Raw genomic sequence first — 26740 nt, 5'->3', positions numbered from 1 at the left:
ATAATGCAGTTGGACAGATTCAAGCAGATATGGGAAAGCAATACTTAGCTAATCTCACAGTAATTCCTGATTGTCTAAAGAAGAACTGTTTCCTATCTAACTTAATTAACAGAGCAAGGCAAGATTTGATGCTAAGTTGCTTATTTACACAAGGCAAGGTGATGTTCTTCCCACTTACACTGATCTAACTGAACTGACTGTAATAACTGTCATATATTTTTTTATATAAGGTTCCAAAGAAAACAAAATAAAACAAGATGATTTGTGAGTTCCATCCCCTCAGTGCTGTTTATAGAATGACATCACATTTGATCACATGACTCTGGTAGAGAACAGTCTCAGAGCTTTTCTAAGATCTGTTGCAGTATTTGAAAATGACAGAATTCTTTGTTGAAACATAAACATTTAATCAGTTATAACAACACTGTTGATACATTTTTAACATAAGCATCTGTACAAGTCAGTGTGATAGTCAATGACAGAAAATTATTTACAAAACTATTCTACCTGGTACAGATGGCAATACCTCACATTGTCACACCTTCAATCACTTCTCCTGTGTATTGGTACACTCCTTCAAGATCCACTGACCAATTTCTTGCTTCAGTTAGACCATATTATAATTCTCATGACCATGCTCTACTTTCTTCCACTCTATCTAAATTCCATTGTATCTAAATTTTGGAATTCATTCCCTTTGTCACTTTATGAAACTAAGAAACCCATTCAATGTAACATTTTTTCTCACGTCATACCTACTTCATAACTGGATCTGCTACAACTGTTCTCCTCCAGAATAGACTGTCTCCTAGTTTTCTCGACTTCCTTAGCCTTTTAAAAATTCCCCCAATTCTTTCTATCCTTCTATTAATCTCGCTTCTTTTCCATGCTCTTCTTATTTGAAACTTCCATACCTTTCTCCTTCACTATTTGCACTTCATAAAACATGTTCTCACATGATTAGTCCTGTGATTTCTATTACTAATATCTTTTAATTATTGTGTATATTTTCTCAGGTTTGTTTTTGTAATCTATGTGAAGCTTTTGTTCTCAGGCCTCTGTTGAAGACGGTCTTTCTGTCCTGTTAGACTTTCCTGGTTACTAAATTTAAATAAATGCAATATATAAAGTAATTCCTAATGACTCAAAGTCATTGAAGTTAAGTTTTTTTGTTGAATTTTCTCAGAGGCACTGTCACAAAGAAGACTAGGTAAATGATTTCGGAAAACAAAATTATAAACCTCAGTCTACAGGCAGTTTATGGATGATTGCATCTCACTGACAAAACTTCGTTGTGGCTTTCCTCCAAGGTAGTTCCTGCCACAGAGCAAACTAAGCCATTACTTATAAACAGCGCATTTGGATAGACAGTCATGTTAATTAAAATATATAGCCTAGAGATAAGTATTAGTTGAAAGTTACTGAATTTCATTGCTGAGTCATCCTTCTTGGAAACTTACTTTTAGTAACACTAATGTTTCTTTCAATGGAAAGCGCAGGTACCCATCTAAAATCACACTAAACCTGCTGGCACAAAACTTCATGCATTGCTTTTAGTAAACATACCTCTAGGTCCTTCTTCAGCCATTCGTACTGTTTGAATATTAGGTCCACACCATAATCTACGTAGAAGTATACTTCAGTGGAAAAGGAAATGATGTGAGCAGGCCCGATGTTCCAGCTGATAAGAATAAAGAGGTAACAATTCAAAAAAGTGTAAATAACAACCCTTGAATTTCTTTTCCTAGTAGTATAACTTAATGAAATTATGGAAATGCATTGAACAAGAACAGACTTCTCAAATGTGGATTTATTTATTTTTATCAGGTCACATATTCACCAGCATGTACTTCCTGCACACCATTTCTTTCTTGTAATGCATACAATATAAAAAATACATTTTAGTCCGTCAGTCATATGGTGATAAAAGACAGAAATGTGTTACCACCTGAAGTGTATTTCAACATAACAACTTCCATGCTTCTGTGGGGTAATGATTTTTTGCCCCGTATTCCCTAGCAAAATGTAATCCACTCCAAGATCATTACACCTTGACAGAAAGATAATTTCTGCATGCAATATAGTTCTGTTTAAATTACTCATTTTTGAATAAGTATATATTTTGCAGAACTTGTCATTAATTGTCTCCCTTTTACAAGACTTGATACTGAGAGTCCTGCAAATGGGAAATAACATTATCTCAACATGAAAACAGTAATTTATAAAACTTGCTGTTATGTTACTATTTTAGAGGTTGGCAAGCTCCCCTTTCACCTCCAACATGGAGTGCTGCACTCCCTCACCCCTGCTAAGGCTTTACTATAGGTGATCAACCAGTTGATTGGAGTCTAACTGGCTAAACGCAGCTGATTGTAATAAATTATTATCATGTATCAGAAGGCTAGAATTCTTAGGTTCAAAGGATCATAGGTTCATAAGTAAGTACTAGGCTAGCTGCCCTTGCAGACCATTTCAAGCCTAGCAAATTTTTCTTTTGTTGCTTGAAAAAGAATGTATTTTTTAGATATTAACATATATTATCACAATGCACACTGCTTGTCCATGAATACTGCTAGATCTTACTCTCGCAGAATGTCATTAAACAACTCAGATATCACAGCTATGAATAAAGCATTCCATCCATGGGTAAAATTAGAAGTATGAGCAGTACAGTGGCATGTACTGCTTTATTTTACTGCATACATAATTCAACCAGATAAACTGCAGTGCTAAGATGTCAAAGCAGTAAAACAATACATAAAGGGAGAGAGACAGACAGACAGAAATCAATTGACTATAGTAATCATCAGGTCAAACAAACTTCATGAATTATACAGATGTACTACATAAATGGTATAGACAGTCACTATTCTTTGCTGGTCTTTGGGCTTGAATACATGTTTAGCAAAAATGTATGTTCTAGGATACAATGACAGGAATGTGATCCATTCTGTCTTTTAGTAATACTTTCACAATCTCTTGAGTTATGAGGCAAATTAAAATATGCAGACTTCCTTCAGTGTTACCATGAGGTTCAGCTAATACTTAGATATGAAGGAGTATGGGTTAAAAATAATTCTGTTATGACAGCTAAGGATATGTACAGAGACTAAACAAAAGATAATATAAAAACTGATAAACTGGAAGCTCTTGTCTATGGATATGGATAACAAGATACAAACAGTAAAAATGTTTTAGTCCTTTTAGTATTATACACAGGTCAGGCATATTTCTATCAACCAGAAGAGAAGTTGTCAATAGTAATTAATCAAGAATTTTAGGATTTTACATGGGGAGGGAAGAGAGCAAGTGGGATAAGCTGATCCTTCCAACATATCAAGCTGGTTTAGGATTACCTGATTTAAAGGGATATTTTAAAGCTACACAATTAAGTCTCTTACAGGTAACATAAACAGAACGCCACAATTCAAAATGGAAAGGGATGATGATGAACCAGTGGTGGCGGTTCAAGAAAAAAGGAGAGAGAGGGATTTTGGATGCAGATCTTTAAGGAAAATGACAACTGTGATACAGAATATCATATATTATATTCATAGAGTAGAAGAAAGTATTCTAACAACTAAGCATACTTGAGAATGAAGACAGGAGATTCTGCCACTATGGATGACTGGAATAAGGGGTATAGAGAATAGGCAAGAGGGGGCTGGAATTTACTGATGGAAACTGGTAAAGGAACGCAAGTATTCAGAACAAATGATTAGGGAGGAAAAGATAACAGAATGTGTAGAGGTCAAGAAGACATTTGGGCTGCAGACTACAAACTGCCTTCCCTACCAGGGATTGATACTAGAGTATAGGGGAACGAAAAAGGGATACAAGAATTCTAAGTGAAAGACTTGCACTGGTAGAGGTTTTAGTTGAATCTAGAACAGAAGATGCTGTTAAAAAGGGATATTTAGTAGGACATATAAAATATTTACGATAACTACATGAATCAATTAGAGGAGGTTAGAAAAGATTGGGAAAAGAGCTTGGATAAGCAATTTGCAAAGAAACAATGGGAGGACATAGGTATGGCTTCCAAATATGCAACAAAATCTAGAAGATTTAGGTTTTTTGCTCAGAAGTGTTTGCACAGGTATTTTTATACCCCAAGCAGACTTAAAGAATTTTTCCTCAGGCAGATGGTAAAAGTTGGAGGTGTGATGGAAAAGAGGTAACTGGAAGCATATGTTATTGAAGTGTAATGAGTTGATAGACTTTAAAAATTTCCTTCCGAGTACTCTGTTAGAACTTCTGGGTGAACAAATGAGTGTAGCTAAGGAAATTATTTTTGAGTTGTGATACAAGATCTGAATTGCCTAGACACGGTAAGGCCTTATTAAGTTTAATTCTAGTAGCTACCAAAAAAGGAATTACTAGAAAATGGAAATCAAAGTCTAAACCAACCATATTTGAAGTACTGAATATCATAACAGAGATAAAGAACTGGACATGGGATCTTTAGAAAAGGGTAGGAGCAAATTACATAGAAACAAATGGAAATTGTGGGAACAATAAATGCAGGGAAATGTTTTGGAGGATGAATGAGGTTTAAGAGAAGGCAGGATTTGATCAACTTACGTAATGTTGGATTAGTTATATTGTACAGAAGAATATAGTGTTTGTAACTGTGAACAAGGTAATATGGTTTGTTTTACATAAATTTAACCAAAAATAAGATAAAGACTGCCAACACCCCACAAGGTAAATCCTCCGTAGGCAGAAAGATATATAAGAAAATAAAATAAAACGTAGAGATGCCAACGGAGAAAAACACAGCTGTTAACTGTAATGTCCAGGCACAAACCAAGTCCAAGATGATAAAAAATCCAAAATTTATTGTCAAAGTGCAATCAGGTAAGCACTTTCGCATAGGAGCTTCATCACACCAGATAACAAATCAAGAATTAGCCGCCATTTATATAAAGCGGTAATTATTCAAAAATATCAATTAATCAATCAACCAATATCTTTTATATGTAACATACATTTAAAGTGAACATGATGTACTACAAATACATATTTAAATAAATGAAAAAACAACATTATGAATAAAACTAAAAATAAAAATATGTAGTAAAATATAAACATGTATACTACATATAAAAACCTATATAAAAACCTAAAAAGACGCATAAAACAAATATGTCAAACCTAATTTCATCTGCATAACCTCCTCTTCTTTAAAACAGGTTTGATTGAAGCCCTTTCATTTAGGCCCTTTCCTCTATCTGCCCGCAAAAGAATAATCCAGCGGGCCTCTCTGTACTCGGTATATGTTGTAATATTACCTTCCCTAATATTCGGTGTAACAATCTCTATCACCCTGATCTTAAAAATATGAGAGTTCCCAAATTCAGCTACATGCTTGGACAATGCATTATGTGGGGACCCTTTACTAATGTGGCAGACGTGTTCTCTCATTCCATCACGTAGGAGTCTGTTGGTCTTGCCCACATAAAATGCCACACAGGTTCCACACTCAGCTAAATAGACAACACTGGGGGGTCATACAATTACTAGACCCCTTGAAACAAAATTCCTTAAGTAAATTAGGATGAAAGAAGACATCAGAAGTATCAATGCATGTACAAAAATTACAGGACCCACATGGTTCAGTATGACCATGTGATGATTTTCCTGTATTAGTCCTACCAACACACAATAGCCTCTTTAAATTCTTGTAGTTTTTAAACCAAAATCTAGGATGACTACCTACAATATTACTTACTTCATCATCAACGAGGAGAATAGACCAATGTTGATGGAATAACTCAGTAACTTGCTTAGAATCCCCAGTATAAAACAATGGAATTCTAATATGACTACATCTATTATTTACATTAAGGTGTGTCGTTTCTAAAGGTGGTCCAAAATATGGTCATGCCTTGGTTAACCTGAGGTCTATAAGGTCAGACCATTGTCTATCAAGTTCATCTATAGTATAACCTCGATCCAACAACTTCTTTTCCAAGCTATTCATTTCATCCTGAAAACCAGCCATTGAGGGATTCAGACTGGAGGCTCTCATACCCTGCCCCCTGACAAGATTTTTAAAGATATATCCAGGATGCATGCTGGATCTAAATAAGAAAGCATTCCTGTGGCATGTTTTTCAAAAAATCCCTGTATTAATCATGGTATTATTCAGCTTCTCTACATAGATATCTATGTAGTCTATATATGTATATGATATATGATATGTAAACCTAAGGCAGCCAGTCAAGTTATTCATAATGCCAAAGAATTTTAAAAATGCTTCAGATGACCCTCGCCATAACATAAATAAATCATCCACAAAACGTCAATAGCATATAACGTTATTCCTAAATTCAATAAGGGAAAATAGCAACTCAATCTCCCACTGAGCAAGAAACATGTTGGAGTAGCTATTGACACAAGATGTGCCCATAGCTACACCATGTTTCTGTAGGAACATATCATCCCCAAAAATAAAGACATTATTATTCAAAATTGTTTCTAAAAAGAAACAAACCAAATCAATCTGTTTAGATGAATATTCACTGTGTGCCGATAAATAATTCTGTATATAAACTATGCCTAGATCATTCGGTATCATAGTAAACAATTATTGTACATCAAGGGTGACAAAAGCTAATCCACTGATATCATCTAACCCCTGAACACAGTCATATAAATCTAATAAAAACTGTTTAGAATCTCTTAAAACAGTTGAGTTCAAGCTGATAACAGGTCTTAGGAATCTTTCCACATACAATGATAAGGGTTCGTCACCCATCCTCCACCAGCAACAATTGGTCTCATGGGTGGGTTCCTTGGGTTCTTGTGTATCTTAGGTAACCCTTGTATGATAGGAATCAGGGGAGTGTCAATATACATGAACACAAATAATTCATCAGTAATAAGACCAGCTGCATAAAGATCTCGAATATCATTACCTACAGAGGAAATAATCCAATGTACCTCAGAGATAGAAATGGCACTGTAAAAACTGGTATCACTGAGCATATCATTCATAGACTGGTAGTAAAAAGGTTTTATCCATAATTACTATGAGTCCACCCTTGTCGTTTCAAGGGGTCTAGTAATTGTATGACCCCCAATGTTGTCTATTTAGCTGAGTGTGGAACCTGTGTGGCATTTTATGTGGGCAAGACCAACAGAACCCTACGTGATAGAATGAGAGAACACGTCTACCACATTAGAAAAGGGTCCCCAAATAATGCATTGTCCAAGCATGTAGCTGAATTTGGGAACACTCATATTTTTAAGTTCAGGGTGATAGAGATTGTTACACCGAATATTAGGGAAGGTAATATTACAACATATACTGAATATAGAGAGGCCCACTGGATTATTCTTTTGCGGGCAGATAGAGGAAAGGGCCTAAATGAAAGGGCTTCAATCAAACCTGTTTTAAATAAGAGGAGGTTATGCAGATGAAATTAGGTTTGACATATTTGTTTTATGCATCTTTTTAGGTTTTTATATAGGTTTTAATATGTACTATACATGTTTATATTTCACTACATATTTTTAGTTTTAGTTTTATTCATGATGTTGTTTTTTCATTTATTTAAATATGTATTTGTAGTATATCATGTTCACTTTAAATGTATGTTACATATAAAGGATATTTGTTGATTGATTAATTGATATTTTTGAATAACTACCGCTTTATATATATGGCGGCTAATTCTTGATTTGTTATCTGGTCTGATGAAGCTCCTATGCGAAAGCGCTTACCTGATTGCACTTTGACAATAAATTTTGGATTTTTTATCATCTTGGAATTGGTTTGTGCCTGGACATTACAGTTAATAGCTGTGTTTTTCCTCCATTGGCATCTCTATGTTTTATTATATTTTATTACATAAATTTAAGTTTGCTTATGTCACAAGTGGTAATTCAATACAAGTGTTTAAATAATGCTAAATGAAGACTGAAAATGTTTACTTCTAGTAAATTTGAAACTGTTTGCTTATTACATATTAATATGTTATTCGTTATTTTATAATGCAATATTAAAAGGAATGGTGTAGTGGGGGAGTCCCATCTTTGTCATATACTTGTCTAGAGCAGCTGCATTATTACAGTGTATTATATAATAAGATGACCACTGCAGCTGAATCTATGGCACAGAAAGACAACTCCTGAGTGTAAGCCAAATGTACTGGGATACATTACATACATACATTAGTGTCTCAGGCATTGTAGAAGCAGGAAAGGGAGAGGAGGAATGGGTAACCAACACTGATTCACCCATCCTAAGGAGAGGGAGGCAGCCTGATTCACTGCATGACAGGCATCTAGCAGAGACAGAAGACTCAGCAAGCATCAATCAAGCCATGATATCCATGCTGACCAGTACCTACATAGCCAGAAATTCCAATGGGCAGGCATACAGAACCATGTGCATGTCTTATCAATGCATTGTGGAAACATGTATCTGTCAGGATGCCATAAACACCAGCATGTAGGCATACAGAAAAGAATTTTCTCTAGCTGCTTGGAAGATGGCTTTTCTATCTCTCTTTTCATCTCTCATCCTAAGCCAAAGAGTATCTAACAGCGAGACATCAACTGTCAAACTTTCAGTGGAAACCAGGGATTGTGAGATGATGGAGAATAAATGGGCAACAGAGCAATAGAGGAAGGCTGATAGTAAGCATGTGTGAGGGCAAAAAGCACATAGAAAAATAAACTGCCAGTTGTACAAGGGCCTTATGTACTTCACAGAAAAATTAATTAAATTCTTTCTTTCGTCAAAAAGGTGAAGATTTTGTCTGGTATATTTTTGTATTGTTTGGGTCAGTTTCTATTTCATGACTTACACCAACAATATTTTTACATTAGTAAAAAGGAACGCAATTTGTATGACAAGTTCTGTGACTAAGCTCACATTATCAGTGACTGTTCCAACAGGACCATTGTGTAGTAATCACAACATTGTGATAAACCTGAGGTAGATGTCAATCCACTGGCCAGATCTTTTTTCAGTAAGTGGACATTTCCGTGGGGGTTCAGCTAAAACCTTCTGCTGTAGTCATTAGAAGGAAAGTACAGTTTTGTACCTACCATAAATGTAGATGTTCAAGGATCCACATTGCTGCAGTCCTAACTATTGCTTCCTCATATGCAGTTTGGCATTGGGAAGCACCAGAATAAGATGCATGAACCCCTTAAGAAGACTGTCCTTGTCCCTTGCAGTCAGCCGGACTGAAGAGATAATAGATGGAAGTAACTGGAAAGATTCTTTTTGTGTCCGGGGGTAAAAAAAAATTCAGTCTGCTGCCCAGAAAGCACATGTCCCAGAAAGCACATGTCTTGAGAGGTATTTCTCGCGACTTTATTTCGCTCTCACAGAATACCCTGCTTCTAGGCATTCCAAATGCTGTACATATTCCAATGTTTTCTTGAGCCTTCCTTTCTTGATCGCCCAAGTAAGGATAGCCCAAGTAAGGGATTAGCCTGAATCCTTTTAGCCTAGAGCCAGCTATCACTGAATACTCTGGGCGCAGTAGATGTTTGGGCTTGCAAGCAAGAGAACTGATAATGAGATGAGAATCTGATAATGAGAATTTCCCCTTTCTGCACAACTTGCTTTAGGCACATGAAGGTAAGCTTCCTTGAGATCTAAAGTTACTATCCATCTATCCTTGCCCAGCAGAGGTCCAGCTAAGCAACATCAACAAACATAACCATCAAATCCAGGAACAGTGTTGGGAGGATAGATAAAACAGGAACCGCTGAATGGCCCTATTTTGGTAACTGAAATTTGCTTGTATTGTGAGCCTCTTTTGTAGAGGAGGAATGTCTGGCATGCCTTGAAAAGGTGCAAGGTATGGAAATAAACCCAAAAACTGGTGAATGATATCCAGAACCCATTTGTCTTGGGTAATTAAATCCCAATTCAGGGAAGCTCTGCAAAAACATCTTCCACCACATTCAAAACAGGAGGTATAGCAAAGGCCTGTGCTCCTCATGGAATGCAGAGTCTCTGAAAATGAAAAATCCCTCAGGGGGAAGCTGAAGAGTAGAAGAACCCCTATCATAGTAATCAAATCCCTCTGCATTTTAAGCATATGTTTCTTAGCAAAGACCCCCTGAAGTACTAGGAGAAACCCCACAGAAGCAAAAACTCCCTCCCCCCCTCAAAGAAGCCTTGGAAACAGAAAACACCTGGCAAAACCTCCGGCTCCACTGAGCCCCTAAAGACTGACGCCTGGGACTGTCGGTCCTCCGTATTCGGGCCGACTGGACAGCGGACTACCCAATAGTTAGGACTGCAGCAATGTGGAATGAAGAACATCCAAGCAATAAAGATAAAACATTCACGCACTAGACCTTTTCATTCTTTAGTGGTCTGGAGTGGCACAGAGAATTATGCTAGCAAAATGTTCTTGGGGAAGGCTACAGGAGCCTTAAAAGCCTGAAACAAGATAGGGAGTCACACAATAAATTTGTATCAGACTCTGTACTCAAGAAGTATGCTAAAAACACTAAATGTCTCCTAACAAAATACTTTAGAAGAAAAGAACAATGAGTTACACATAATGGGCATAGTTAATACTACTACTGTTGTCATACCTCTCAACTGTACAGATTTTCACAGAATGTCCAAATTTTTGACTCATATTTTTCATCCGTTCCTCATAAAATCTGTGTTTTTTTGACAAATAACTGGGGTGATCTAAGGATCAGTCACTGAATAACAGCATGCATTTGAGTTTCAGACTTCATATCCTTCACAAAATACATACTAATGCAAATACTGCTATTCTAGCAACTTGCTAAGTTTATAGCAGCAGTACTTAAAATATGTCCCTATTTTTGGGCCTTTGTCCCCCCATTATGTCAGGCTTTGTCGAGATTTCTTGCTCTAAGAGGTTGAGAGGTATGACTGTTATTAATAATATAATGATAATAATAATGTTAATACCAAATTACACACCCACACATATCTCTGTGACTGGTATAGGAAAACTGCACAAAACAGTCATCAGACCTGTTAGCTGACAGGTACAAGCCTAGAGATGGGAGGGAAGGAGCCTCTCGTAAAGCAATGATTACACTCTTCAAACACCTGCTGCTATGTTGTACTAAATTCATCATAAGGATGACTACTGAGAGAGTCACCATATGACTGTGAGACTGTCAAACAGTGTAACTGTTGCTCCCTGCTGTGAGGACACAGCCTAAAGCATGCCCTAAAGGACAAACAGATCAAGTCCTGCTGTACTTGTAGACTAGACATCAGACTTGCAATATCTGGAGAATGTTTGAATGAATGCCCATGTAGCAACCTCACGAATACTTTGGGCATATGCATTCCTAAAGAAAATCACAGTGACTGCTGCTGACCTGGCAGAATCACTCCCATCCTCCCTGGTCAAAGTACCATTATATTTTTTATAACAGTAATTCAGTTGACCAGCCACTAGTCTAGAGACTGTGTAGTAAAAGGGAACTTTGTGTTTTATTCATAAAGGAAGCAAAACAGCTGATCAATTTGCCTAATATATCATTTTACCTATCTGCTCCCAGGTTAGTATCCGAATGACATGTGCATCCATGCAATGAAAAATTATTTCCATTTTTGCCTTCTCTGAATAGGAAGAAAGAAAGTCAGTTGAACATGCTGATTTTAAAAAGGCATGAAGAACAGAGAAAGAGGGATTTCTACTTAATGATAACTTCTCCCCATAGAAAACTGTATGAAACACTGCAGTCTGCACATCACTGTTTACCCTAAGAAATCCTCCTAGTTTGAAAAAAAAAAAAGAAACTCTCCTAGCTAAAGTAACTGCTACTATGAATTTTCCATGAGAGGTATTTGAGGTGCATTAATAAGACATGCTGGCATGACAGATTCACATACCCAACATATTTTCCTGCCTCTAAAAGCAAATTTCACTACATTCCAAGCAGAGTAATACCCTTGCCACCTTCAAAGTAAATCTTGATAACCTGATAGGCAGTCTCAAATTCTCTCCAGGTTTATCTCATGTTGCTCTCCCTGAGGCTGGATTCTCCCCCTGGTTTATCTTGTATTGTCCTCCTTGAGGAAAGATGGAACTTATTAACATGGTCTTTTGGCAAGGTTTAAATGGTCTAATTGTCTAGTACTTTTCTATGGAACTATGAACATATGAAGCAATGACAGGCTGAAAAGAAGAATCTGTTTTTAGTTACATTTAAGTATCAAAGAGGTGCTACTGAATGTGTTGGAAATCTAATTTAGAGGCTCTTTTTCGGGTACTGGTTTACAATAAGCTGAGAAGCTACAGCTAGAGAAACAGGCCTATGGACATAAACAGTAGACAGCTGCACACTGATTGATGACTAGAGTGGCTTAGTAATAAATAAGGAGTTAGGTGTTCTGGGACCTGCTGAACTGAGCAAGCAGCAAGTTCTAAACCTTATTTTCACATATCCAGTCCATTCAACAGATTTTATTTTCTAGCATTTGGTCTTTCATTGTCCTTACAGACAAACCCATTGCATAAAAAATAGTTAATTTGACTTAATCTCAGATCTTCCAATGTGACAGATTTGTGAACAACAGATTCTGATAAAAGACTTTTCTTTGCTATTTAGGCAAAAGATGGTTGTGCAAAGGCATGATTACTTAAGGACCCACCACTGTCTGGATTAACTGCATGAAACAACCTGTGTGGGCCAACTTGAAGCTATGAGAAGTAAGTCTGAACTCTCCATTTGTACTTTTAATAGTACTCTCAAGATCCAAAGAATTGTTGGGGAAAACAAAAGTTATGTACTCACCATAACAATGTATCTGTGTTATCTGTTTCTTTCCCTTCATGACTAATGGATTTTGGATACAACTTTGGCTGTTTTTCAGATTTAGGATCTGTAGCTCAGGTTCTTCCCCTTACCCGCAATCCCCTTGAAACCATACATTACCTCAGATCAAGTTTGCTGCGGTCCAATGTGATTCAAAGGACTAATAATAAAGGAACCCAAATAATGGAAAAGCATAAATATTAAAATGGATGAGACAGGAAAAGGTAACTAGATAGATAGATATAGAGCTGTAGTAGGGAAAAGATCTCTTAGGGTATACCCCACAGGTCATACCAGAAGATTACACACAATTCTTCCATGATATGGAAGGGGGAATGGAGGGAGGAAGGTTGTGGAAGAAAAGAAACAGGCAACACAGATGCATTGTTATGGTGAGTATATAACTTTTGTATCTGATGTTGTCTTTTCCGTCTGTTCCTCAACTAATGGGTCAAAGTTCCCAGCTGCTTGAAACCCAGGGTGGTCCTCATGGAAGGATATTCTGGAGGATAGCACTACAAATGCTGCCCTATATATAATGGGAAAAAATATCCAACTTGTATCCAGCATTAAATGTATAGTAATTGGACCAAGTGGCAGCAGCACAAATATCATCTACTGAAGTTCTAGACAACAATGCAGAAAAGGTGGAGATAGATCTTGTTGAATGTGCCCTTGGAGAACTCAGTAAAGTCAATCCTTCATCTTCATAAACATGAGAAATACAATCAGTGAGCCATCTGGCTAAAATTACTTTTGAAACAAATTTACCCAATTTTATTTTTGAGAAGTAGACAATTTGTCAGATTTCCTGAGGGATTTCATTTTGTGAAGATAGAATCTGAGTTGTCTATATACATCTAACAAAGGAAGCATGTATCCCCCTTATTATTGAATTTAGAAAAGAAAAGTGGGAAGTTAATAAATTGATTGAATACTGTTTCTCACACTACTGTTGGTAAAAGGAGGGACTGGTGCATAGAGAAACTCTGTATTGATGAAATAAATCTGGTATGGTGGCTGATACGACAGTGTCTGGAGTTCAGATACTGATCTAGCTGAAGTAATGGTAACTGGAAAAATGTGTTCCAAGATAAATATTTTAGGTCCACTTTGGCTGCCGGTTCAGAGGGACTGAGTCAAGGCCTGTAGAAGTACCATAAGATCCCACGGAGGAGTGAGATCCTTAATAGGGGGAATGAGAAGAAAAACAACCTTAAGGAATGCTTTACATAATTTGAGAGAAGACAAGGAGGAATAATTTTTGCCAATATGGAATTTGGAGATAGCACTCAGCTGCACCTTCACTATTGAATAACTGTCTCCACTGTGAAAAACTGAGACAAGAAAGTCTAAGACCACTGGAATGAGGGCTGAGAAGGGATCCAGATGTCTCTTCTGGGCCCAAATAGAGAACCTTTACTATTTGTTCTAATACATCTTCATAGTTAAAGCCTTTTAGGAAGATGTTAGAATCTGTAGAACCCGAGAAGACAGCCAAGACTATCTAGCCATCACTGGAAGTGGAGAAACCATGCAATGAGCATGAAGGCTTGAATGTTAGGTGAGGCAGACTGGAGGGATGGGACAGGAGATCTGGGAATTGATCCAGAACCCAATGAGGGTATACTGAGGCCAAAGGAAGGGAAACCACACCTGCTGAGGCCAGAAAGGGGAAATGAGGATAAACTTGCTCTTCTGCTGGGATGCTTTTTGTAGAAAATGTGGAATGAGGGTGATTGGTGGGTATGCATAAAAGAGAATGGGGGTCAATCATGAATCAGAGCATTTCACAGTAAATACCTCTCTGGGGGGGATTTGGGCAAAGTACTTCCTGCATTTAAAGTTGTAGTTTAAGAACACAAATTATTTCTATAACAAAAAATACCTCCTGAAGCTCTCCTTGCTTGGGTTCTGGTGGACCGGCTAAAACCAAACACAATAAGTTCAATTGATTCTATGGAGGAATCAGTGTAGCTTGGATGAGCACCAAATGTCGTACACTGGAGCCAAATGCTCAGATAAAAGTAGACAGTTTTTAAGTCAGTAAATACATTCACGAACTGTAAGCATATTCACGAAAATAACTTCTAGGTAAAAAAATGATGAGATTAGCTCAGATTCTTTTGAAAAATCTTTATTTCAGAAACTTGGTAGGTTTTTCCAATAAGCTCCTGAGCCTGGTAGTCATTGTCTCTTGGTGCTGCTGGTCCAGTGGGGGATTTGAGCAGTTTGTGAGCCTTGTAAAATGCCCACCCGAACTGTAGTTTAAGAATGCAAAATGATTTCTATAACAGAAATTACCCCCTGAAACTCTCCTTATCCTTGACTTACCAAGTTTCTGAAATACAGATTTTTCAAACGAATCTGAGCTAATCTCATCATTTTTTAACCCAAGTTATTTTCATTAATATGCTTACAATTCGTGACTGTATTTATGGAGTCTACAAAGACCACAGCTTCACATGCAACACAGGCAATCCTGGATGTATTGGCCCTGACACCTCTGAAAGCATGGGATGGAGCAAAGCAGGAGCTCCAATGGGAATCTGGGAAGATTGGAACCTCACATGTCCAATGCAAGATGGACCTGAGAGAACTTCCAACTGAATTGGGGTCCTGAGGAATTTCTTCATCATTCTGTCCCCATCTGCTTCAGATAGACATCTAGTAGACCAGAAAGAAGATCAAGATGAAGGAGGTCTTGAAGCTTTAAGGGGAATCTCTTGCAGAAAAGGAGAATGTAACCTGAAAGCTATCGGCTCTGGTGAGAGCCTGGGTTCCTTTTGAGAAGGAGTTCTAGAGGAAGAAAGTGTTGGGTCTGAGGAGATAACTGGATCCAAAGCCCTTGGTATTTTAAGAGGTGAAACCGTAGCCAGAGATGAGTAGAAGAGCGGTCAAGGGAACGGTTCCTTGGCTCCTTAGTTTTCTCTTTCATCTTTTCACCTTTGTCTCATTTTGATTTGTCTATAAGTTTCTTAGCAGATGGGGAAACTTCAGAAACACAGGATAAAGAGGAAGGAAGTAGACCTTCCAGTATAAACTCGTTCCTCCACTCCACCAAAGCTCGATGACTAAATGATGAACAGATGTCACACTCTATATCTAGGTGACCAGCTCCTAAACAAAACAAACACTCTGAATTTGCATCAGAGTAAGGAATTTTATGTTTGCAAGTGATACACTTCTTAAAATCTCTTGGCTTGTCAGCAATAGTTAAAACTACAAAAAACACAATACAAGGAAGTAACCAAAGAGGTCAGAAAATGGCAGAATACCAGCAATGTTAACAACAATTACCTTGGGAAAGGAGATAAAGCAAAAAAGGTACCAACAATGGTACACAAAATAACTAGAAAACCTAAGGCAAGAGGGATGGCACAAGGACCAAACACATACAAAGCCAAATAAAACTAATAAGTTTTTTTTTTTTTTGCTACAACACTTTAGCAGATTATAAACTAAGGAGAGAGAGTCAAAATGACTCCAACAGTAACAGGAAAACAGGAAAATGAAGAATAAATTGACTAGAAAAAGTTTGACTGGTTATGATTGACCTGAGCTACAGCAACCATATTTGAACTCTGACAGCAGCAAATGAGATCTGGGGTAAGGTAGGGTTTGAATGGGGATTTGGAGAAGCCTGAGCTATGGATCCTAAGTCTGAAGAGTGGCAGAAGTTGGATCTGAGGTCAGAACCAAAACCCATCAGATGAGGAAAGGACAGAAAAGACAACATCAGATACATAATTAGGTCTTAATTTTATACTAATGAGAAGGTATTGGTCACCACTGCTTGTGCAAGAGGAAATCTGAAACAGAATGTAGAAACTTTCTATATGAAGTGACAGACAAACAAGTCCACCTTGGGTCAGTGTTATATACTTGGTAATATCAGGAAATTGTCTTTGTCCATTTGTCACTCATGAGGCTCCAAACCTTGTCCATTCAGACTACCTGTCAGTGTACTTTCTGTGCCCAGAACGTAAATTGTTTGAAGGATTAAGATTCATATGAACACCTTGTTCCAAAACAATCACAGTAGTCCAAGGATGGTAAGTGTAGGTTCCTATCTGTGTGGTTGTGCATTGCATTATCATTGAAATCTTAACTGGAAATATATTAGAGCTAGGTTGATGGTTGAGGTTTCTCAGCCTTTAAAACAATGTAGTGTCTGAGATGGAGACTGCTGTCCCTGAACTTTCAGAGCCCTAAAACTCCTCAAGCATTATCAGAAACATTTCCTGTGAAGGTCTGACTTGTCACTGACAGTACAAAAAGTTACCCTTGACTGAAGGCAATCTGGTTGTGCCACCACTGCAAGTGAAATATGGCATTAGGATAGCATAAGGATGGATGAAGACATGTACAAAAGAGCTTTCAGAAAGGTCCTTACTGTGAGCTTTCTTTGCTGAAAGCATTAGAAAAGAAATTAATCCATCATCTTCATCCTGTTCTGAGGAAAGGGAAAGATATAAGCTTCTGTACTGAGAACTGCTCTGAAGAATCTTACTTTTTGAGAAGCAACAGAGTTTAATTTTTAGTAATTCAAAGACATTCTTAAACTGTGAAAGCACTGAAAAACTTTCTGCATGGTTAACTTTAGAATCTTCCGAGACAGGCCATATAACACACAAATGTCCAGGCAAAGATCTATATGTTCTATCCATGAAGGCTGAAGTGGGAAAACAGATTTGTTTCACACATATATTTATACCCTGCATGGACTATAACAGTTGGCCAGCTTACAAAGCTTTAGGGTACCTTCTACATGCCCAAACCCTTAGACATATTGAGCTAAACAGACTAAATTCAGGCTGGGGTGCCAAACCCATCAGAGATTTCATTCAAAGTGAGAGAAAGGTCTAAGACCTGAGACATTGCTAGGAAAAGCAGTAGGTAGCTTGTCAGTCTTATAATCTGATGGTCATGAGTTTCATCCACATACAGGGTAGTTTCAAAATGTTTTTCCCAAATCAAAATACCACACACACACACACACACACACACACACACACACACACACACACACACACACACACACACTCCTTACTAATATACTCCCACCATATATGTACGCAAAGTACTCAAGGACAAAACTGGGTTGGATTTCATGGCTACACTTATGAAGACTGGTGGTTGACAGCCAAGTACAAATCTACGTAGCTATGTCCACACACTGGCATTAAAAGCATACAAAAATAAGGGAGGAGGCTGTGGAGCGAAAGAACAGCTACTGCAGCAGTGATCATTCAAATATTTATTGTTAAATTAAATTTACTTAGATATCTGTACCATGTTCATCATGATCACTGCTGCAGTAGTATAAGTTATATGGGTAGACTACTATAGTTTAAAATACTGAAGACTACTATTGTTTAAAAGAACTGGGAGGGGGAAAGTTAAGGGTCCAGGAACCAATAGCACTAACAAAGCTTGTCCTAGACCTGGAGAAGGAATCTTCTTTATGGTGCTTTGTAAAAGTATGCACAGAGGACCGACTTGCTGCTTCTAGAATACTTCATGAAATCAATACTTTCCAAAAAGCCACAGATGAAGCCATGGCCCTGTTAAAGAGGGTCTTGACTTTGCCTAGAATACTTTTGTTGTCGTAAGAATAACAAAAGGTAATAGCCTGAGACAACGAGTTGGAAATAGCCTGTTTTGTCACAGGCCATTCCTTCTTTCCACCTTCACAAGAAATGAACAACTGATCCAACGATCTGAAAGATTTTGTTTCTGTCAAGCTCGTACCTGAGTTGTCTGTGAACATCCAAGTTATGGAGCATCCTTTCTCCCACATTTTGAGGTTCAGGAAAGAAAACAGGGAAATGGATAGTTAAGCTTAAAGTAAACTAGGATACCACTTCAGGTATAAAAGAAGGAGCAGTTCTCAAAGAAACCCTGTCTCTGTGGAAAACAAGATAGGGTTGACTCACAAATAAGGACTTGTAACTCATATACTCTTCTTGCAGAGGTCAGAGCAACCAGTAAACAGTTTTCCATTTTAAGAACCTCAGATCAACCTCATGAGCTGATTCAAATGGAGGAAGTGTTAGCTTCTCTAATACAAAATTAAGATCCCAAGGAGAAGCCACTGGTTTTCTTGGAGGTCTCTTATGCAAAACCCTGTTCACAATTGTTTTTGCATGAGAATGCAATGAAAAAGGGGGCTACATGGGAAGACATGCTGAAATGGCTGACAAATGAACCTTGATGTATGAACATATATGATCTTCCAATAGCAGGCTTTCCTGCTCCATTAGTACCTGCTACATGTCCTCAGTAAATAGGTACCTAGGTACCTACATCTGACAGGATGTAAGATGCCTATAAAATGAGATTGTGCTGTAAACCTATATTCCAAGCTAACATGGCCAGTCTGCAAAGGGTGGTAAGACCTGGTTCCTCCTTGCATGTTGATGTACGACATGACTGAAGCATTGTTTGTAACGATTTGAAGAGGTCCAGGAGATCAAACATATTTCAGAAAACTGATTATTTGGTTGACATGACTGCGGCAAGCATCTCTCTTATTTATGTGCTTGCATCTGTCCTTGGTGTCTCAAATACCAAGCACTTTTATCCTTCCTGATACTGCCCCACAAGCAAAGTCTGAAGTATCTGTAGTCACTGATTGCTTTGGAGCAGGGGGGGCTTGATTTAGGGATGTTTGCTGTCTCCAGCAAGTGATTTCTCTTCTGACAAATCCCAGAACTGGGATTTGAAAAGATTATGGGTGTTGGTGCTGGGACCAAAGAGACTTCAAATACCACTATCTCTTTCTCATATTCTTGCCGGAAGTATTATTAGAATCATAAATGTCATGAGACCCAGAATCCTGACGTATTCCCTTATAGAGAAGGGAGTCTGAGTGGAAAACCCTTCAAATAGATACAGAAACAGATATAATTTTTCCTGAGGAAGAAAAGCCCTTTGAAAAGAGGTGTCTAACAGACACCTCAGGAACATAATTCCATGTGATGGAGCAAACAATACCCTAGTAAGATGGTTCTAGACCCTTTGAAAAATAATCTGTAAAGATAAGCAAGTCATCTTAATATGGAAAAATGTAGATATCCTGTAGCCTGCAATGAGCTATAACTGGAGCTAGACACTTTGTGAACATTCTTGGTGAACTGGATAGTCCAAAGGGTAAGGCAGAGAACTGACTGTGTGATCCAGACACTCAAAACATTAAGAAAAGCCTGAACTCTGGATGAATAGGGATGTGATGATAAACATCTTTTAAATCTAGTGAACCAAGAAAGCTTAAATGAGGAAGAAGAGGTAACAGGTTGTGAAGTGGTAGCATTTTGCATTTGGTATCACAGATTGGTTTACTAAAGAAAGAAAGAAAGATGTAGAACTGGTCTCCAAGGATTTTCGTTTTTGGCGCCAAAAACATATTGGAATAAAAACCCTTTCCAAACTGGAACGGTGGAACTGGTTCTATTAATGTCTAAGACAACACATGTTGAATGACAGAGTGATATAGAGGAGTCTGCTCTAGAGGATGAGGAAAGTACAGTTGTAAACACTTACCATAAATATAGATGTTCGAGTGTATTCCTGTTGCAGTCATCACATTTGGGTTATCTGCTTGCAGCAGCCCTCAGTCGGCCTGATTGTCAAAGTCTTGGGTCCTGTGTCGGTTGCTGTCTCATCTTCCGTGATGTCAGGAAGTCAGGGGTATAAAGCATGCAGCCAACACCATTACTTCAGTTTTTCTTGCCCCAGAAGTCAGGTGCCCCCCCTAATGGGAAGCAATTTTATATATATATATATATATATATATATATATATATATATATATATATATATATATATATATATATATATATATATATATATATATATATATATATATATATATATACACACACACACACACACACACACAAGGTTATACCTCCAACAAAAAAATCAAATACACCAAAAAGCTTTTAAGCAAAATAAAGGAGGGTAGAGGTATAGCCAAGAGAAGTCAGGGGGCTAGAGGGAGGGTAACCAGGACTGCAACAGTGAATACACTCGAACATCTACATTTATGGTAAGTGCACACAACTGTACTATGTTCTTCGTGTTTCACTGTTGCAGTCATCACATTTAGGTAGATTCCCAAAGCTAAGGATGGGAGGAGAAAAATAGGTAGCATTAGGACCAGCTATAAGGCCCTGCAAGACTGCAGTGGCAAAGCCAGCTCTGGATTTAGAGAAAATTGGCAAATGGTAATGCTTGGTGAAAGTATGTACAGAACTCCAGGTAGCAGCTTCTAGGATGTCTCTGATAGGGACACCTCTGAGAAAGGCTGCAGAGGTAGATGCAGCCCTGGTTGAAGGGGGTCTAATCCCCTGTGGGATAGGTTTTCCTTTGTGCTTATAGCAGAAATATATGCAATGGCTTATCCATTTAGAAATGGTTTGTTTTGAAATAGCCTTCCCCTCTGCCCCTGCAGCAAGTGCCACCAGCAGTTGTTCAGATTTCCTTTGAGGTTTAGTCCTGTCCAGGTAAAATGTAAGTTGTCTGTGCAAATCTAAGGAGTGCAGTATCCATTTCCCTTTGCACTGTGAATTAGAAAAGAAGGTTGGCAAATGAATGGACTGATTAAGAGCCACACTGGATACCACCTTGGGCATGAAGGAGGGACTGGTCCTGAGGGACACCCTGTCCGCATGAAAGATGATGAAAGGCTCCACTGCCATAAGGGCCTGTAATTAAGATACCCTTCTTGCTGAAGTGATTGCTAAAAGGAAGGCTGTTTTCCAAGAAAGGAATTTTTAAATCTGCACTTGCAGCTGGCTCCAAAGGAGGGAGAGTGAGTTTTTCCAAATCAAAGTTAAGGTCCCAGGCTGGAGTAGGGGCTCTCCTGGGTGGTCTTAAGTTTTTGGCCCCTCTGAGGAACTGCTTGAGCAGTGGATGAGAGAAGAGGGGTGGTTCTGTGTTATAATGAGCTGAAATGGCTGAGGCGTGAATTTTGATGGAGGAAAAAGAAAGGCCCTTGTGAAGCATCTCAGTTAAGTATTGAAGAATCTGAGGTAAATTGGGTGCTGCTGTGCCCATCCCTTGAGTTTGGTTCCAGGCACAGAATATTTTCCATTTTTCAGCATAAGATTTTCTAGTACTAGGCCTCCTTGACTCCAAAATAACATTCAACACTTGTTTACTGAGGGATGGTAATGGAGAGATTAGGTAATTAGCCAGGGTGCCAGGTTCAGGGTTTGAAGCTGAGGGTGCAGAATCTGGTTCTCCTGCTGTGACAACAGGTTAGTGGTCTGAGGCAGGTGCCATGGAACCAGCAGTGACATACTGCGCAAGAAGGGATACCAGTGTTGGTGTGGCCAGTCTGGTGCAATCAATATCATCCTTGGTTTGTCCTGTTTATTCTTTAGTAGTACTTTGGAGAGGAAAGGAGAGGCAGAGGAGGAAAGGCATAAACTGATAGATTTTTCCAGCTGAAGGACAGAGCATCCACTTTCCAAGCTTGTTTGTGGGGAGTCCTTGTGCAGAATTTGTCCAATTGGTAGTTCTGGGGGAGGCAAACAGGTCTATATCTGGGCTCCACATTTGTTTATCAACATGTTGAAAGTCTTTGGTTCCACTTTCCACTCATGTGGGTCCATGAGATTTCTGCTTAGTTCGTCTGCCAGTGTATTTAGTTTTTCTGGCAGGAACTGAGCCTGTAGATGCACTTGGTAGCTCAAGGCTGTGTTCCACAGAGCCATGGCTAGTCTGCAGATGTGGAAAAAATGGGTACCCCCCTGCTTGTTTATGTACCACATAACAGTGGTGTTGTCCTTCTTTATCATTAATTGTTCTGGAAGAATGTGGTCCTTGAAGGCTGTCAGAGCATTCTGTACAGCTAACATTTCTTTTTGATTAATATGCAGGTGCATTTGACTTGGGTTCTATTTGCCCTGTATGCACTTCCCTGCCAGGTGATCCCCCCATGCATAGTCTGATGAGTCTGTTGTTAGGGTTTGGGTGACAGGGGGTAGAGTGAATGGTAGTCCCTTGTTGTGGTGGCAGACCTCTGCCCACCAAAGGAACTCAAACTGTAGGCAAGGTATGATAGGAATCATTGCTTCTAGATCCTCAGAATGTTGACACCATAGGCTTTTTATATACCATTGTAGTTTCCTCATATGCAGTCTTGCATATAGAATTAATAGAATGCAGGAGGCCATGAACCCCAAGGCTTGCAGTATCTGCCTTGCAGATAGCAGGGTTTTTGTGGCCACTTGTTTGAAGTAAGTTGTTGAATGATTTTGTTTCTCTGACATGAGGAAAGCCATCCGGGAAGTTGCATTCAAGCTTGCTCCCAAGAATATCATTTGTTGACAGGGTACCAGATGTGATTTCTTTTGGTTTATGGTGTACCCCAGACAAGTTAGCACCTTTTGTACAAATGCCAGATTATTCAAAAGTATGTCCTCGCTGAAGTAGACAATCATCCAGGTATGGGTATATTTGAATATTTCTTTGCCTGTAAAATGCAATGACTGGAGCTAGGCACTTTGTGAATACCCTGGGCGCAGTAGATAAGCCAAACGGCAGTGCAGAGAACTGATAGTACATGTAGCCTGCTTTGAAGCATAGGTATCTTCTGCAAGATTCCCTGATTGGGATGTGTAGGTAGGCTTCCTTTAAATTGAGTGTTGCCAACCAGGCATCTTTGCCTAGCATAGGAAGCAACTGGTGAAGAGTTAGCATCTTGAATTTTGGAATCACCTAGACAGGTCCAGGATAGGATGCCATGAGTTGTCTTTTCTGGGTACCAGGAAAAGTCTTGAGTAGAAACCTTGTTCTTTTCCTCTTCTGGTACAGTTTGAAAAGCCCTTAAGCTTAAGAGAGAGAGTATTTGCTTTTGAGCCTCTGCCCACTGATTTGGGGATAGATCTGGCCAACCGTTTTGGGTTGGTAATGTGTGGAAGTGAAATCTGTATCCTCGGGAAACTATATTTAAAACCCATTTGTCCTGGGTAACGAGCTCCCAAGTTTTTTGCCTGCACAGCAATCTTTCCTCCTAAAGGAGCAGTCAGTTGAGAAGTGCTTAGAAATTTTAAAGTTAAGTCATTGAGCAAGTTTACCATAGGAATGAGTCTTACTACTCCCTGATTTGGAAGTGGGAGCCCCCCACTACTTAGTCCTGTGCGTACCCTGGGACTGAAGCCTGGGTGTTCTTCTGGGTCTGGGTTTGGACTGAGAAGACCTGGTAGAGGCAGAAAAGGACCAATTCTTAGAGGGCCAATGCCTACTAAATCTTGGAAGTTGTACTTGTAGGAAATCTTTGGTTTGCATTGATTTATCTTTTTCCTCCATCTTTTTAAGAACTTCTTATGCTTTGTTGCCAAACAGGCAGTCCTGATTTAAGGGAGCATCCAGTAATTTAGCTTTAACATGATCTGGTAAGTATTGCTCCTTAAGCCAAGCATTCCTTCTAAGTACAGACCCGGTGACAGCAGCCCTGCAAGATGCCTCTAGTGAATCGAAACTATATTGCAAAGTATTTTTCCAACCTGTTCAGCAGAATGCATTAAATCCTGTAAATACTTATTTTCAGCACAGTCAGGAATCAACATAATTTTCTGTTTAAGCAATCCAATACTTTAACATATGAAACTGGAAGTTTAAGGCCCTAATGGCCAAGGTTGCAGAAGTGTATACCTCCGTACCCCATCTATCCACTGCCCTGGAGTATCTATCAGAGGGGGTAGGAATTTTGGCAATAGTAGCCTTAATGCCCTTGGGTCCCTGTGAAATGGTCTCAGGATCCGCAGTGGGATATTTAAAAAGAAACTTGTGAGAGTCAGGAACCTTGTAATATCTATCAGGTTTTCTGGGAACAGGATGTAAAGAGTCAGGGGCCAAGCTAGATTCCAAAAAGGCATGATCAACAATGTCTAGTACAGGAGGGATAGCTAAAGGCCTGTGCTGGGGCAGGAGTAAGAAATCCCTAAGCCTCCTTTTAGAGTTAGAGTAATCCTGGCTTCCCCAATGAAAATGCTCCCTAAGAGTATGCAAAGTTTCACCAAAAGAGAAATCATCTGGGTGGAAGAGAATCCTCTGCATCAGAATCCTCATAGGTAGATAAGGGTAAATCCTGGTCATCAGAGGAAACAGAAATTTCAGAATCCTGGTCAGAAGTATCATAAGCAAATTCAGTCCTAGGAATCTTAGAGGGGGAAGGCTGGCTTCTCCTGATTAAAGTAATAAGGTCTTCAGCCATTCTTATCATTTGTTTTTTAAGCATAGAGGCCTGACCATGTGGTCTGGGCGTCGGTTTTCTAGGCATGTTTCGAGTTTTAGGCTTTGAAAAGAAGATGGCATTGGTTTAATATGAAAATCAGTAGATCTGAATACACCCTCAGAAGCCGGTGTCTGCACAGCGGTTCCGGACCCATCCAAGGTAGAGACATCCGCAGGTTTCACAGCTGAAGCATCTCGCAGCATACCGGAATCCGAATGGGTCTCAGTAGAGGCCTGTGAATCTGAAGTAACAGGTATCAGGGGCTGCAAATGTGCCTTACTGAGTACCGGCGAACTGGCGACTGGCTTAGGAGAAGCGTCGTCGACAGCTTTGGAGCTAGGTGGCCTGTCTCTGTCTTTATCTTTGCATTTTTTCGGAATGTCTGTAGTCGGATGGCTTACCGAAGACATATCTGGATAATTGAAATGAATACCAAAATATTTAGAAGCGTAAATATACCGACGATGAATAGTTCATTGCTTAAATAAGGCACAAAACTGACAGCGAGGTATGTCGTGGTCAGGGCCTAGGCAAGGAATATAATACGAATGGAAATCTTTATGAGGTATTTGCTTTCCACAAGAAATACAATTATTGACTTTTAATGACATCAGTTTAGAGCAAGAAAAAGTTTCCCCAACGGGGTACTTAGCTATAGTTGAAGACGTCAGTTCTGAAACTCAAAAATGAAAATTTCAGGAGTCGGCCGACTGGCACTTGCGAACTGCTTCTGCTTTGGGCACCACACGGCAAGAAAGACTGATGTAATGGTGTCGGCTGCATGCTTTATACCCCTGACTACCTGATGTCATGGAAGATGAGACAGCAACCGATGCAGGACCCGAGACTTTGATAATCAGGCCAACTGAGGGCTACTGCAAGCAGATAACCCAAATGTGATGACTGCAACAGTGAAACACGAAGAACATCTGCCTCCTGAAAAGGAGAAATTACCTCCCAGTACCATCTGTAACCTTAATGAATAATATTCAGAACCCATTTGTCTGAAACTACCTGTTGCCAAAGAGATAAATGGAGATTCAGACTTTCTAGCAAGAAAAACAGATTCCAAGATGAGTGGGAGGGAGATGGTCCCCTAAAGAGTCATTTTGAATAATTGGACTGTACTTCGTTGTTGGGGGATGGGTCCCGTCTTTGTTTTAGAATCTCCTTGCCAGTGCTTTTTAAATGTCTGTTTACCAGCATTTTGCTGAGACTGCTTGTTTTGTTTCTTGTCAAAACTGGACAAGGTGTCAGAGAATCCCTTGGAAATTTTGGAAAAGGAGGGCTAAAAAAATCTAGAAGACTCCATGTATTAGATTATCCCTCCCATCACACTTTTTGATATGTTCTGCAGTAGAGGGACCAAAAGCTAAATCTCTATCCAAAGGATAATTTAAAATCTCATTTTTCAAATATTCTGGGAGTTTCTGAGAATGCAGCCAGGCAAACCTCCTCAAAACAGTGCCAGTGGCCATAGCCCTGGAAGAAGTATCAACAGAATCATGCACACACTTTAAACAACAAGTTGTGCCCTGTTAGATGGATGCAAATTTGTCCTTATAAGAAGAAACTGCAGACAAAACATTCCTCATACTTTTATCACTAATCAGAATAAACTTCAATGTAAGAGTCTGACAATTTAAAATTGTGAAAAATCAAAGTAGCAGAAGCATACATTTTCCCCCATACTTATCA

The 26740-nt window shown here is 38.9% G+C and overlaps 1 protein-coding gene across 2 annotated transcripts in view; it reads right to left on the bottom strand.

The window, feature by feature from the left end:
- Positions 1-26740, bottom strand: part of ACP7 (acid phosphatase 7, tartrate resistant (putative)) — a 1845593-nt gene that overhangs the window by 510694 nt on the left and 1308159 nt on the right. For both annotated transcript variants that reach the window (XM_044073975.1, XM_044073976.1), the window contains exon 7: positions 1567-1681. In XM_044073975.1, coding sequence (XP_043929910.1) covers positions 1567-1681 — 115 coding nt within the window. The remainder of the gene's footprint in view (positions 1-1566; positions 1682-26740) is intronic.

This window comes from Protopterus annectens, chromosome 6.part0 (assembly GCF_019279795.1).
Source record: "Protopterus annectens isolate FY-2018-M chromosome 6.part0, PAN1.0, whole genome shotgun sequence".
Classification (NCBI taxonomy): Eukaryota; Metazoa; Chordata; order Ceratodontiformes; family Protopteridae; genus Protopterus; species Protopterus annectens.
Note: the sequence above shows the minus strand (reverse complement) of the source record. Positions and strands in the feature narration are given on the sequence as shown.